Source organism: Pinus tabuliformis, chromosome J, assembly GCF_031772625.1.
Source record: "Pinus tabuliformis cultivar Carrire ecotype Pingquan chromosome J, CPIR1, whole genome shotgun sequence".
NCBI classification, from domain to species: domain Eukaryota; kingdom Viridiplantae; phylum Streptophyta; class Pinopsida; order Pinales; family Pinaceae; genus Pinus; species Pinus tabuliformis.
The window spans coordinates 571531998-571547350 of NC_142295.1; the positions used below are offsets into that span (position 1 = coordinate 571531998).

General features: G+C 36.9%; 1 protein-coding gene and 1 pseudogene across 2 annotated transcripts; one reads left to right on the forward strand and one right to left on the reverse strand.

Annotated features, from left to right (window-relative positions):
• The first annotated feature begins 1047 nt into the window (after window positions 1-1047).
• LOC149228272 (nucleobase-ascorbate transporter 6-like) lies at window positions 1048-5392 on the forward strand (annotated as a pseudogene). Its single transcript, XR_016247858.1, has 10 exons — window positions 1048-1280; window positions 2714-2773; window positions 2971-3155; window positions 3254-3350; window positions 3500-3586; window positions 3683-3741; window positions 3815-3906; window positions 4003-4080; window positions 4378-4538; window positions 4673-5392. The product of XR_016247858.1 is annotated as a nucleobase-ascorbate transporter 6-like (transcript).
• Window positions 5393-10629: 5237 nt separating this feature from the next.
• On the reverse strand, window positions 10630-14208 carry LOC149228273 (putative disease resistance protein At5g05400). The gene is made up of 2 exons (XM_089378136.1): window positions 13437-14208; window positions 10630-13297 (listed from the first exon to the last, which is right to left on the reverse strand). The coding sequence occupies exons 1-2, from the start codon at window positions 13967-13969 to the stop codon at window positions 10681-10683; spliced, it is 3150 nt and encodes a 1049-aa protein (XP_089234262.1). The 5' UTR covers window positions 13970-14208; the 3' UTR covers window positions 10630-10680.
• Between the last annotated feature and the right edge of the window lie 1145 nt (window positions 14209-15353).

Sequence of the window (15353 nt, forward strand, 5' to 3'; positions counted from 1 at the left end):
ATCAACCCTACAATGAAAAGTTATCCAAATAAAATCTTGGATGTATACCTAAAAAAAACGTTTCCCTGAAGGATTATCTCTATGTCACTTGCCCCAGAAAAGGTTTTTGAAATTGAGTGACTAGACATCCAATTTGGAAGCACTCCTCTTCTGCTCACAGAGCAGAATTTTGCTTCTAGACCTGGCAATCCCAAGATTAGGATTCCAATCTCTCTATGGTTTGACCCCTCCTGTGTGACATGATTTCCATTTCCATTCTCTCCGTGCTCTGCCCTATCTGTATAGCATGCAGTTCAATTCAATTACCTTTATGGACGAGTTTCATTTCCAATTTCTTTGTGGTTTGCTCCACTGGTATGGTATGAGTTTCAATTCCAATTTTCTATGGTTCGCTTCACCTGTATGGCATGCGTTTCAATTTGAGTCTCTTTGTGGTTCGTCTCAATGTATGACACAACTTTCAATTCAAATCTCTTTCTGGGTTGCCGCAGTTGGTCTGCTCCACCTCTACGGCTTGATTTTTAATTCCAATCACTCTATGGTTTGGTCCATCTGCATGGCACAAGTTTCAATTCAAGTCTCTTTTTAGGCTTCCCCTCCTGTATGGGATACGTTTAAATTCCAATTTCTCTTTTGTTTGCCCCATTCTTATAGCATAATTTTCAATTTGAGTTTCTCTGTGGTCAGCTTCACCTTTATGGCATGAGTTTCGATTCCAATCCCACTATAGTTTACTGTTTTCTCCACCTCTATGGCATTAGTTTTAATTTGGGTCTCTTTATGATCTGCCCGACCCGTATGGTATGAGTTTCCATTCCAATCTCACTATGGGTTGTCCTACTTGTATGGCACATGTTTATCAAAATTATCTCTTTACTGCGTACCCATTCTACTCTTATTTTAGTAGATGGGCTCCCTGAAATCTATGCAACCTCTTGCAAACACTCAGTTTTATGATAGAAGTATTCATATATATGATAACAAAAGTAGAAGTCGATCAAATTTAAGTAGATCCAATCTTGGTTCAAGAAGTTGAAACACTGCAAATCATCCTGGGATTCAGTGGTCTGTGGGCTGTTGTTTTAAGGTTGGTTTGATCTCTATGCATTTTCTCAAGTAATTTCATTCAAATTTTCTACATGTACTAAGGATTTACAGTCTGTAGATCCTGATTTTGTTGTCTTGATGGCATGGTGCGTGTCAGGTATCTGAGTCCTCTTTCAGCAGTTCCGCTAGTAACTCTTGTTGCTCTTGGGCTCTATGAACTTGGGTTCCCGGGGGTAAGTGGACACTGAGTACCATTTCTGTTATGTTCACTAGGATTAAACAAATTCTATTTCAGAAGCTGATCTCTATTGCACTCACTTGGTATTAAACAAATTTTCTATTTGCTTGAATAGAATTCATATACTTCAAGTTTCAATGAATGCCATAATTGCATTTGAGTTATATGGGTATAGAATTCCTAAGCTTGAGTGCCCTAGTCCAGCATTTTTGTTAGTTAATATGGAAAGCTGCAGGGTACTCAAAATTACAGTGTGATTACAACTGGTTTGGAACAGAAGGACCTGCTCAAGTATGCTAGCTAACTTGACTAGCACCCATATTGCTTGGATAATTACGGGCTTGATGACGATTTCTATTAAACAAGGTCCATCTGTTGGACTTTCATTTATCTTGAAGCAATAGATATTTTGATTTGATATCTGCAGACTCTTCTTTTGAATGGAGGCAGTGTGTGCTTTTCTGCATCGTAGGTGATTTCTAGACAAATAGTTTGGTTGGAACTTAACACCTGCTTTTACACAGATACTCAGGATGAAATATATTGCATAAACTAGATGAAACAGAAAATGTTTTTGGGAAATGTATTATGAATAAAAAATGTTTCAGAAATGTTTGACTTAGATTAGTCCTGATTTACTCCTAATTATATCGTCTAATATATATTTAAGGTTTAAACTTTTAACACAATAGCATATTATGTACGATCTTTATTAATATTAATCACATTAGTAATAAGCAGTGTTCGGAGTTGGACTGTTTCACAAATGGATCATGGTAAGTTCTGAAAAGAATTATTTCCAGTTTGTTTTGAAACTTCTCTTGTGAAAATTTAAGCTATAATGACTAAATGACATAGCTACTGAATCTTTTTGAATCCAGTGGATTCGATTTTACTTGCGCTGATACACTTTCTAGCTTGAGTAGCTAGCATAGATGAAGTCCTTTCATTTGGTTCAAATGTATTTCAGAAATATTTGCATGCAGTAAAAGTATTAGTGACTAGCATAAGAATGACCTGACTCAAGTGTTGTCAATTTAATGAACTTTAACTCACTAAAATTGACCTGATATGTCTTCAACCAAATCATGTCAGTTTATTCAGCTATTAGTTAATAGCCCAACTCTTAGTTTTTATTTTAACTTTCAACCAGTTAAACTTGCATTTACAATAATAAGTTTTGGGTCCTATCGAAACCAGTTTTGCAATTTTCAATAGATTGATAGGTTTTTCGCGTCAAACTTGGAATTTCTTCTGTTCACCAAACACCCATACGTTTGGATATCCATATTACCTGCCTTCAAATTTATGTTTGGATGTATATTTTGTAATATCTATTCTATTTGAATTTCCGTTTTGTTTGAAAATATATCCTCCTTTTTTTGAAAAAAAGTCAAATGAAGTGTTGTACTCTGATGTTATTTACAGGTGGGGAAATGCGTTGAAATAGGGCTTCCACAACTTATTGCACTGGTCTTCTTTTCACAGGTAAGGAATTAACCAATTACCATTATGTGTAAACTTCTAGAGTGTATCTCTCTAGATATATATCATATATCCTGTTCCTAGTCTTTCCATGCTTTTTTAAATCTGTTGTATTAAATGATTTGTAATTGGAAAGATTGTGGCACTAATTTGTTGCAGAATGAAACTAACTGATTAAACTCTTTTGTCCTCCCTTTCAGTATGGTCGACATATCAAGACTCGTAAGAAGCCTTTATTTGAGCGTTTTGCCATCATAATTGCAGTTGCTATTGTGTGGGCATATGCCCATATTCTCACTGTAGGTGGAGCATACAAGCATACCCCTCAAAGGACCCAAGCCCATTGCCGAACAGACCGTTCTAGACTAGTTAGTGGTGCCAAATGGTATGCATTCTTACAAGAAGCATGCATACTAATTGTCATGTCACTTCATACAGTACGTTCTCATGCAAAGCCTCAGCATGGTCTTTATTATTCTGCAGGATAAGTGTTCCATATCCATTTCAATGGGGAGGACCTGTTTTTGATGGAGGATAGTCTTTTGCAATGATGGCTGCAACATTTGTGTCTCTTGTTGAGGTCTGCCTGCTTGCCATATATCATATATACTTTCTTCTCTTTTATTTTCTTTATCCCGTTGACATTTCTGATAGTTATTTATGGGTTTCTATTTAAAAACAAAATTGGGTAATATGACTACTACTTTTTTTTCTTTCATAAATTTGCAGTCTACTGGTGCATTCTATGCTGTTTCAAGGTTTGCAAGTGCCACACCTCCCCCTCAATCTATCATCAGCCGTGGTATAGGCTGGCAGGTAAGGAAATGGATTCGTTGCTTTCACCCTTATGGCTTCAGGTAATTGGAAGATTGTATCATTGTCGTTGATGGAATGTAATGGTCCTCTCTACAGGGAATTGGAATTTTATTGGATGGGATGTTTGGAACTGGAAATGGGTCCACAGTATCAGTGTAAGAACCAGGCAACTTGACCCATTTCTGGCAATACTAGCTCTGAAATTTGTCTTATCTTGGGAATTTGCAGTGAGAATGCTGGTCTTTTGGGGTTGACATGAGTTGGGAGTTGCAGGGTGCTCCAGATATCAACAGGATTTATGATATTCTTCTCTGTTCTTGGTGATAATCAACTCAAGTTGGGATATTGTTCTCATTTTGGGGTTTATTCCCTAGTCTAGGATTTTGCATTGCTAATTTCATGTTAATGTGTTCTAGGCAAATTTGGAGCAATCTTTGCTTCTATTCCAGCACCCATTGTCGCTGTCGTGTACTGTCTCCTCTTTGGTTATGTTGGTATGTATACGGTGTACACAAATCCTATGTGCTGAGCTGCAAAGTCAGTCAACTAGTAGTATCTTAGCTGTTGCCATAATGTATAATGGATGTATGCATAAAACCTTAAGGTTAACTCATATTGGCAGACACTTAGTTTGTACAATGCAATTTCAACATATTAGGGTAAAACAACAATTCATTGGGTACCTATATTGGCAGACAGTTTGTACGATGCAGCTTTAAAATTGTAGGGTAGAACAACAATTCTTTAGGTTTTGCCTCATGTCTGAAATTTTTTGTATTCTTGATGAGCAGTTGGCGGGGGTCTCAGTTTTCTTCAATTTTGCAATCTAAATAGTTTCAGGACGAAGTTCATCTTGGGCTTCTCTCTGTTTTTGGGATTATCAGTACCACAGTACTTCAATGAATTTACAGTTTCTTCTGGTCATGGTCCAGTCCACACTCATGGACGATGGGTAGGGTTCTTACAACTTCTTTCAGGGACTAAATTGAAATTTTTTGGCTAGCAGTTCATTGTGGCAACATTCCCTTCATTCTTCAAATTTCAATGTTTTTAACTTTAAACATTTTTGAATGGCTTTTTTAACAGTTCAATGACATTATCAATGTGATTTTCTCGTCACCACCTTTAGTTGCTGGCAGCGTAGCATTGTTTTTGGATAACACTCTACATATGGGGGAGAGTTCAACAAGGAAAGACAGAGGCCATCATTGGTGGGATAAGTTCCGTTCATTCAAAACCGATCCTAGAAGTGAAGAGTTTTATGCTCTCCCTTTCAACCTGACCAAGTTTTTCCCATCTGTCTGAGGATGAAACTCTATTTTAGAGGTGGGGTCTCTGTTTTATCAATAGCCTTGGTGCATTTGGAGAATAATTAGAGTGTCTTCAATTCAGAAAGAGACAACTTCACAGTGTGAAATCTAAGATGTCTATATTTTATATCTATCACTTTGATAGGGAACTGCTTTCACGAATTATCTTAAATGGATGCCTCTGTGCCCTGGTCAATCATTTTCAGAGCACTTCAAGATCACCGCTCTTGGCAAGCAGCAAAAGGAGAATAATGAAAAGGAAAAGTACATTTCAGACTCTCAGAGTGGTCAATATGCTATCTTGACTCCAATTCAAAAGAGGCATGTTGTGCATAGAGTAGTTTATTTTTGTAAGTACTTTTGAAGATGCAACATAATGTTTTTGTTGTTGGTGCTTCAAATTGAGCCAATGAGCATTTATCTGGAACTCGAGAGTCATATAGAGTCATTTTATAGTAATGATATCTTAAGCCCCCTTGCAAAGGCATTAGTAGGAACTAGCAGTACAATTGCTTTCTGATTCTCCATGCATAATGCGAGAATTATTAGTTATTCATAGCACATGTTTAAAATATAATTTTTTTGGTAAATGTTGTTTGCCTTTGAAATAAAGGCTTCAGCTCCTGTTGACAGGGCACTTTAGGCTTACCATTAACTTTAGCTTCATGATTTTCTTCCAAAATGAGTGCATGGAAATTATTGCAGCAAAAATGAAATGACATTGGAAAAGTAACGAAAAATATAGTACGGCTTTTCAGATGGCATTCCATGCAATGTATCACAGATTTCTTTTGGGCATTGTCACTTTTTACTATGTTTTGCATATGGGGGATTTTTTTCTTATGCATTTTATGCATCATGATCAGATATGCTTACTATTGTTAGCTTGATCCCAGGTATATACTTTTCAGTTTTTCATGACAGAATCATTTGTAGTTCTCTTGGGTAGGTAGCATTCACACATGTTGCCACCAATATAACAGGGGCCGCTAGAGTTGCAAGATCATCCCCATGTTGTAAACTTTATCTGATAACATAACAACAAAGGGAAATTCTGAACATCCATTGCATCTACCTTGTTTTTTAAGAAAGTTCTGAGCATTCTTGGATTGAATGTTTGCTTTGGAGATTGTACATGTTGGTGGAAGAGAGTAAAAGGAAGGTCATCTTCTCTCTGTATTGTTATCGCTAGGCCATCACATGTAGAATATTTCTACACCTTTCTAACCAAGTATAAGTTATGTAGTAGTATTAGAACCTGAAAATGTTAGATCCTTGTGTACCTTCAATTGATGCAATGATGCTTCAGCCATATTGGTCGATTCCAAAAAAAAGGGTTCAATAGTTAGTATATCATCTGAATAGATACCCTCCACGTGTGGGTGCCTTGAACCAATAACATGGAGATGTGTGCAAGGGGACCTATTCAAATGGAGATACATCAATAGGTGGAGCACTCCAATGAAACAAATTCTATAATAAGTTGACTGGTTTACTTCTTAAGGAAGATGCTTGTTCTTTTAGGTATAGCCTGGAAAAGGTCAGTCCCTTGGTTTACTTGTTTGCTCAATTGCCTTCTTAAGGAAGATGCTTGTTCTTTTAAATATAGGTTGGAAAAGGTCAGTCCCTTGGTTTACTTGTTTGCTCAATTGCTGGGGGAATGTACCATTTGGAGGAAGATGCAAGTATTTGGAATGGCCTACGAAGGTTGGAGTACCCACTTTGGGGCCCCACACATATTTGAAAGTGTTTCTTGTAGAAGTATTTACCCTTGAAGCGCCTTTGGAAGATGGATGTTAAGCATTGAAGCCCTTTGTTTCCAATGTTTATGGAGGTATTCCTCTCTTTGGGGGCTATTTGGTGTAGAGTATTGTACATGTGGCATAAAAAAAACTCAATTTTTATATACAAATCTGTGGAATAAGTTCTCCCTCTGGCAACTGTTTTTTAAACCCATTACAGCCCTAGAGTCAGTCCTCCAATAGCAATGCATCTTTCCACTTCAAAAATACTATTATTTTTTATTGCAACTACACATATAACATAAAACTTAAAAGGTAATTGGAACAAACCTAATAGTATATAATATATATTGTCAAACAAAACATACCATAAACCTCAAACTTCGGTATATAGGAACAAAGCAACCCTACCAATAATTAATCTTCTACATGACTTGGACATATATAAATTTTTTATCCATTATTATTTGCTTAATTTTGAAAACCAAAGTAATTTTTTTTATCAAAATTCTACGAGGCTTATTTGTTAATCAGGTAGCTGATCTATTTCATTATGTACTCTGCAATGCTTGATGACAAACTATGAAAGGTTCGTAACTTTGCTATCACGAATGTGTTTTTTTTTCCTTTTTCTTGATTTTGTCAACGATTAGGAATTACGGGGGTGTTGATTATAGTTTTAGTTGTAGCCTTTCAACTTTTTGGGCTTATTTTCTTATATCAAACATTTGTGCAGGGTTTCAACGAAATAACATTTCATTGAGTATGTATTTACAAATAAGTGATTTTGGGATCAAATCCCATAAAGTAATTTTATATTTGCTCTTCAAATTCTTTCAAGTTTTTGAAAGTAAAACCAATGAATTATCAATATAATTTTACCATAATAAAAAACAATTAGAAAGACTTTAACCAGCTCAAATTGCTCATCTCTATCTCTTCTAGAAAACTTCCCATATAAAAATATTGGGAGTATCCAAAAAGAAAACTTTTAATTAAGTAGGAATTTATACAAAAATTATTATTTTAATCAAATTAAAACTTTTCCAATTCAACAATTCCAATTTAATAATCTTATCGGCCTCTCTTTGTACCTTTTGGGACAATTGCTAGTATATATACACCAACCATGTACTGGATTGATAGGTTGATTTTAAAGTGTACAGGGCAATTGTAACAAAATGACATGAGAGTCTTTCAAAAAACCACATAGTAAATAAATATACATAATAACCACATAGTAAATAAATATACATAATAGATGAATATATCTTTTAATTTAATGATTATATTTTCCAACAACGGCACTCAAAACCACATAGTAAATAAATATACATAATAGAGGAATATATGTTTTTCTTATGACTATTATGTATTTTGAGTATTGATTGGTCTATATTAGTCAATTTTAATGGACTACCCTTCCTAGAAGTCACCATATACAAAAGTGTATAAAGACTTCTTAAGAAAAGGAACACATCATTATTGCTCTAAAATTCTCTGTAGAGCCAACTTTTCATTTCCGTCATCAATTGAGAGTACCTATTTCTTGAGTCTCTGGTGTCTTCTATAGACATAGTCTTCACCTCTATCATTTTATTAGATTCCCTAAGTTCTCTTAAATCTTCCATTATCAGGGAACTGCAACCATAGATTTTTATTATTTGAAGTGTTTTCAAATTGAAATAACTCTTTGGAAATACCTTCAATGCTGAGCATTCTACTATGATGAACGTTTCAAGTACTGGCATTGCTCCTTACTTTACGATTGGCATTTCTTCTAATTCATGTAACCCAACAATTGAAAATATCTTCAATAAAGAAAATGCCTCCTTGACACCGAATTCCTGAGGAAACCTCTTTAATCTAGAGCATTCAATTATTTCCAATCGCTGCAGATTGTTGAGCTTATGCAGATGTGAAAGTTCTTCCAACATATTACACTTGTATAATATAAGACTAGTCATATTCTGAAAAGCACAAAAACTATTTTCCATTCTAACCAAGTCAGGACACTCCATGTACAGTTTTCTCAGCTTTGACATATTATTCATGTCACTTGGTAGAGATCTCACCTTTGTGAGCTCTAACACGAGGATGTTCATTTCAATCATATTCCCTAATGTGCCTTCCCTAATAACGCCTCCATTATTTGTTAAGTGGAGCTTGGTGAGTTGCTTTAAGTTGGCCAGACGCTAATGCTGGCCACTCTTTTCCATTTCTTGGGCTCACCTTTTTCCATAGATTGATGCATCCATACATTGTCGAACCCTGCAAAGAGGTGAGCCTTGAGATGCTGCAAGGTAGATACTACAAATGACCACATTTATCCATGGCTAGATGCCTTAAAGATTTCAAATTATGAAGGGCAGACGGTAATTCCGTGATTCTAGAGCGGCTTAGATCAAGGATCTCCAGGTTTCCAAGATTTGTAAGAGATGCAGGTAGAAAGTTGATGGGCATACCTGATAAAAAGAGGCATCTTAGCTGTTTCAAACACCCCACACTCTCCGGTAATGACTGCACTGACGTCCCACTCAAATCGAGAACCTTCAGAGAGACCATGCTCCCAATAACCGTTTTTGGAATTTTTGTTAAATCTTTGTTACCATCTATCAACAATGAACATAGTTTCGGAACTCTCGTTGACTCAAGGACCAAACACAGTTCGTTATTACTGAACAAATTCTGACTGCATCTGGAACATTCATTTTCATTCAACGTGCTCAAGCCCTAACCCACATGGCAAAAGAAAGTTTCTTCGGCCTCGGCAACACGGATTCCCAAATCGCACAGGAAGTTGTGTATCCTGAAGAAGACTGCACTCGTCAATGCTTCTCACAACAGGTTCAATCAAACAATGATCTGCCAAAAGGTTGAGATAAACCCCTCCCACTGCGAATGGGTTGTAGCTAAGTTGATGGCGATATTTTCGTGCCAGCAACCCTTCTCCCACCCACAATGGAATCACATGGTTGGCATGAATAATTTGGTCTTCTGTGAATGTTGCGGCCATGTATAGAAAGCATAATTGCAAATGAATATCACATTTAACTCATGGAATATAGATGCAAGTGTCCAATCTATGCTTTATCGTCCACTTTTGCATGCAATTTTCTTTATTGATTCTTATTTTCAATGACCATTTACATTTATGCCTTACGGCGTTTCTTTTGCAACATCTGGTGCAAATGCTAGTTCATAAAATTCATGTATATCTGCTCGATAAATTTAGGTGAAAAACCAATAAATCACTTTTGCCCTGAATTTTAAAAACCAATTTGTACAATATTCGAAGTAGAAACGGTATTCCGCTGCTGGTATACAAATATTTGTAAAATAATGAATTCTAACCAACTGAGGTTAACTAATTTATATTTGTAAAATAATGAATTTTGAAACTAATTTAGACCAAGTCAGTTGGCATGGCGCTCTATCCTGTTAATGACGTCACGAGAGGAGGACTACTCTCACAACTCCTCCCTGGAAAATTAATGACACACAAATCGTCAATTAAGTTTGAGTATTATTTATTAATGGTTTGTGTATTACGAATTTTTTATTTTTTATTTTGTTTTTTAAATATATTTTTTTCTTTATATTAATTCAATTTTAAAGTTAACAAATTTAATTTCTTTTAAATGAATTAATTAAAAAATAATAATTTAAATTTCTAAAATTTCAAAATTAATTTTTGATTTTTAAAATATTCAACTTAATATCTATTTTTTTACCATTTTAATAAACTTAAATAGAATCTGTGCAAAAAAATATATAAATTAAAAATGATAAAATCAGTATTATTGATAATTTATTTGTTAAAAGAATAATACTTTTTCTTATGAAATACATCACATAAATGGAAAAGACAAATATGATTAATTTTTTTTTTCAATATTTACACTATTCTATTCAATGAATACAATTGAATGATGTAATTTTTCTTTTAAGAAAATTTCAACATCATTCTTTTCCCACCAATTTTGTTGAACTTTTATGGTTTCCAAATCTGGTAGCTTGTCTATCCCTCGGGGCAATCCCTTCAATGACAGGTAGGTAAGTCTTCCAGCGTCAAACTTTCTAGCATCGGAAATCCCCTCACACTTCCCCATGCCCCTATTCCCAGCTCCTTCAACTTAGTGCAGCGGTCTAATGACAATGACCTTAAATTTGGCAACCTCTCCAAGGGAGGAAGATCCCTGAGTTGAAAACATCTCCACAAATATAACCTCTCCAATTGTGGAAACTCGCAAATACAATTGGGTAGACTTCTGCCATGGTAATTTTGAAGCCAAAAATGCTGTAGCTTCTTCATGCTCTGCATGTCTCGGGGGAGATCCTCCAGCACATCATGGTCTTCCGCATCGAATGCCAATGCCAGGTCCCTCATCTCTAACCAACTTCCCATTATACCCATTTTAATTCCTGCCCGTATTCCCTCGACTTCAATTCCTGCCTTTACATGTACATGAAGCTGCACTAAATTTGAGCAATTTGTGAGATCCTTCAAAGTGCAAACACTACTCTTCACTTCCTCCACCTCCATTATACTGTTTTCCACTGTCTCTGATGTCCACAATAATAATGTATTCAATGATGTAAGTTGAGAGATCTCTCGGGGAATCCCTGTTAAGCTACAACAATAGTTTAAATCTAAAGTCTTGAGATTTTGAAGCTCTCTTATCTTAGGAGGCAATGACTCCAAATTTTTACAGCTATTAAGATGCAAAAACTGAAGCTGAGAAAGACTGCATATGTCTTCAGGTACATCTTTGATTAAGGTCTGCTCCAAACCGAGATACTCGAGCTGTGTAAGATGCCACAGTGACATGGGCAACGATTCTATTTTGGTGCCAGACAGATCCAAAACCCTGAGAGAGGTGAGATTGACTAAAAAGCCATCTGGAACCTCTCTTAAACTTTCATTATAGTGCAACATCAAAGTGAGGAGGTTGGGGCAGCTGAAATCTGTTGGCAAATCAGAAATATTGTTATGGCCAATTGCTATTCTTTTGCAATTATGGATCCCTTTTTCAGCGGCCGGAAACTCTTGGAGGTTTTGACGTGTCCTGAAGAGACATTGCTCTTCCTTCTCCGCAATATACATTGCCAAGTCATGGACAACGTCGTGAACCTGTATCTTCCTATACCCATTCTCATTATAAACACTCTGAAACAAGCAGCGTTCTACTAATAAATCTACATACCTGAGTCCCAAGTCCATTAAATAGCTGGTCTCTCTGCTTTTGACCAGCCCCTCCCCTATCCACATTTCCACTAAGGCCTCTACATTGATGTGCCAATCTTCAGGAAAGGTAGCACAATATAAAAAGCAGTTCTTCAAGACGGAGTCAGGCAAACAATCGTAACTCAATTTAAGCCGCCAATAGAGACCTCGATCAATGCGGCTGTATCTTAGAAAAGTAGGATCCATATTTTTGATCTGACACAAAGCAAGATGCCAGTCATTTACACTAGTCTTACCCTTCATGGCTGCCGCTATAACATTTATGGCCAACGGCAGACCGTTACACTCTCCCGCAATTTGTGTGGCCACATTCTCTATATCTTCTGTCGGAGCACTGCCTGTTTTGAAAGCTCCTCTGCAGAACAATTGCCACCCTTCATCCCTGGATAGCGGTTGTATTTGTATGGAGAAGTCATCTGCCCCCATTCTTTTAAGCACATCAAAGCTGCGCGTAGAGATTAGGACTCTGCTACCTTTATCATTATCCACTGGGATGCCCAATTCTTCGTCCAGTTGAAGTTCCGTCCACAAATCATCTAATATGAGAAGAAATTTCTTTTCCCTCAGACATGCAGAGAGCTCCATCTTTGCTAACTCAACACTAGAGCTGCTCCCAAGATCTAAATTGATTTGCTTTGCAATATCAGCCTGCAACCCTGAAATGCTACAATTTTGAGAAACAACTGTCCAAATTACGGCTTCGAACAAGTTACCTTTCTTGTAGGCGTTGAAGATTGTTTTGAGGAGAGATGTTTTGCCGATGCCTCCCATGCCGTAGACACCAATTATGCGAAATTGATGATCTTCATTTTCCAGCCATCTCTGCAATCGATCCTGGTCATCTTTGATCCGCTTTCCCACAAAGCCCGACTGCGGTACTGGCTGAAGCAACGCCTGCGGTACTGGCTGAAGCAGTGGTGCAGAAGAAACCGTCCGTTCAGTGTTGCCAAGTATTGAAAAATCCCTTTCAAGATCGACAAAGAGTCGATGGAAATTTGCATTCCATTCTCTAACTTGTGTTGAGAGTGTTGGTCTGCAGAGGAAACAGTGTAGGAAACATTGTAGCCACCGTTTCTGTGGTTGGGCGCGATCCACGACACATTTGGCATCATCAAGAGAATTGTGAAGCCTCTCCAACCAATTGTCAACGGTGTCGGGTGGAGATCTCTGATTGGCGATATGAAGCAAAAGGGTCTTCATACGATTTAACTCAGCGATATCCAGAAGCTGAGTATTTCGATCCAAATGAATTACATCATCTATTAGTTGGTTGGGCGAAGCAATAGCAACGGTAACAACGCTGCTGATGGTGTTGGCTGCTGCTCCAGTCAAACCTGTTGGATATTTAGCTGGTTTCTTCACCTTTTTTAAAACCCCTTCAACCACATTATCTAGCAGCTCTCCCTCATCGCTGGTTATTCACAAGAAAAAAAGAAAATAAAGCCAAGTAATGAGAATAGAAAGTCTATGCATATATCACCTAACATAAAATAAAGTCTCCGCAGCGTACATCATGAAATAACCAGAGAAGAAGTGTTTTAAGTTCTCACCTGTTACACGCTTCCAGCTCAAAACCGCTTATTCCTGCAGCTTGAGAAAGCGCATTTCTCCATTTTTTAATTAGGCTGGCCTCATACCGCAACTTCTTTTCACCAGTGTCAGGATCAGCTGTGGTTTTCTTTTCCAGTTCCTCGAGGGCTTTAGCATACCCCCCTTCTTTGCCCCGCGTCCACCGGAGCTCCTCAGGCTTCACTTTGTAAAACACTGGAATTACTGGAAAATTTGACTCCAACATTAAGACAAGTTCTTGAAGACACCAGGTTGATTCGGCATATCCTTTGGAAAAAATAGCCACGTGGACTGAGGCAGATCCAATAGCCGCTTCGATCTGAGGAATTAAGTACTCTCCCCGTTGCAACTCATGCTGATCTAGAAACACTCGCAACCCATGTGATTTCAGGCGGCGGTAGAGAAGGCTGGCGAAAGTTTTCTTGACATCCAGACCACGATGGTTAATAAACACATCGTAGTCGGAATCAGGAGCGGTGGAGCTGGAGGCAGAGGTGGAGGAAGATTGAGCCATTGCTGATTCCAAAATACAAATAGAGGTGATGGGCCGAAGGATGTTCGATAATACCGAAGCAGCTTGCGAGGGATGAGATTAGCGAAGAGTCTGAGAATAGCAGAAATTCTCAGAAAAAAATGTTGATGTTGTGCAGAGAAATTTAGATTAAGCTAGGAGCCTGAGATGAGAAGAAATTATGGCAAAAATTGCAATGAAAAAAGTTGTTGATGGTGTGCAGAGAAATTTAGAAACATGGCTTTTGCAACTTCAAACAACAAGCACAGCAGAGCACAGAATGAATATGCGGACAAAAGTTTGTGCACAAAAGTTTCTCACCTTGATCTGCTGTCAAGCATTTTATGATTTTTTTCACCTTGAGCAGCTGTCACGCATTTTATGTTTTTTTAACTTTTTAACCTTGAGCAGCTGTAAACCATTTTATGTTATTTTTTTAATCTTGAGCAGTTGTTAGCATACACAGTTTTTTTACTTAGGATTGATCACTAAATCTGTAGATAGTAAATCTTGGACCACAACAACAAGAGTCCCCACCATTAACCCACAGTAGCAAGACTATTGGCATCTTATGCTTTGTACGGAGCGTGTTGCTTTTGCGTTGGCATCTTATGCTTCGACTCTCGCAGGTCTGTGGTGTAGGCAGCTCTGTGGTGTAGGCAAAAAGCATAACAGGATTTACACTAAGAAAGAAATTATTGTTTTTTTCGTATTGGAATCCAATGTTGGAGTGAAGAAAGTGGTGGAAAATCTTCCAAACTTAAATTGGAATTGTGTGTCATTTACATAAATGCAAATTCTACAAAAACGCTCAACAAAACAAGACAGAGGGAGAAATGGGTCTGTCAAATTCTACAAAAATGCTCAACTTCATTGAAATTTTGTTAAATAAACAAATCAGAGAAAAAGGAGAATGGAGACCGAAAAATCAGAGAAAAAGGAGAATGGAGATAGAAATTTAATCGCGCGGAAGGAAAAACAGAGAGAGAAATGAATATATTGATGGATTGATTTGATTTTGGAAAAAAAAAAATAAAAAAATTGGGAACTGGAGATAAAAGTTGGGAAAAGAGAAGAAAAATGGGCATTTAACTTTGACCCCGAAAAATATTGCATAGATCAATGGAAATTTTGTGCAGTTGAAATAAATTTATATAAAAAGAAATGTTAGAATCTAATGCTTTTGGTTTTGTGGTCACGTGTAATAATGATTTGAGTTTTTGTTGTGTCGGCTATGTTATGCGTTGATACGATGTGTCATGTTCTCCGTTAATTATTTAATATATATATATATATATATATTCACCTTCTATCTCATTGAAAGTTCCAATCACCCACATGCAATTAATTAATTAATATATATATTCACCTTTTATCTCATTGAAAG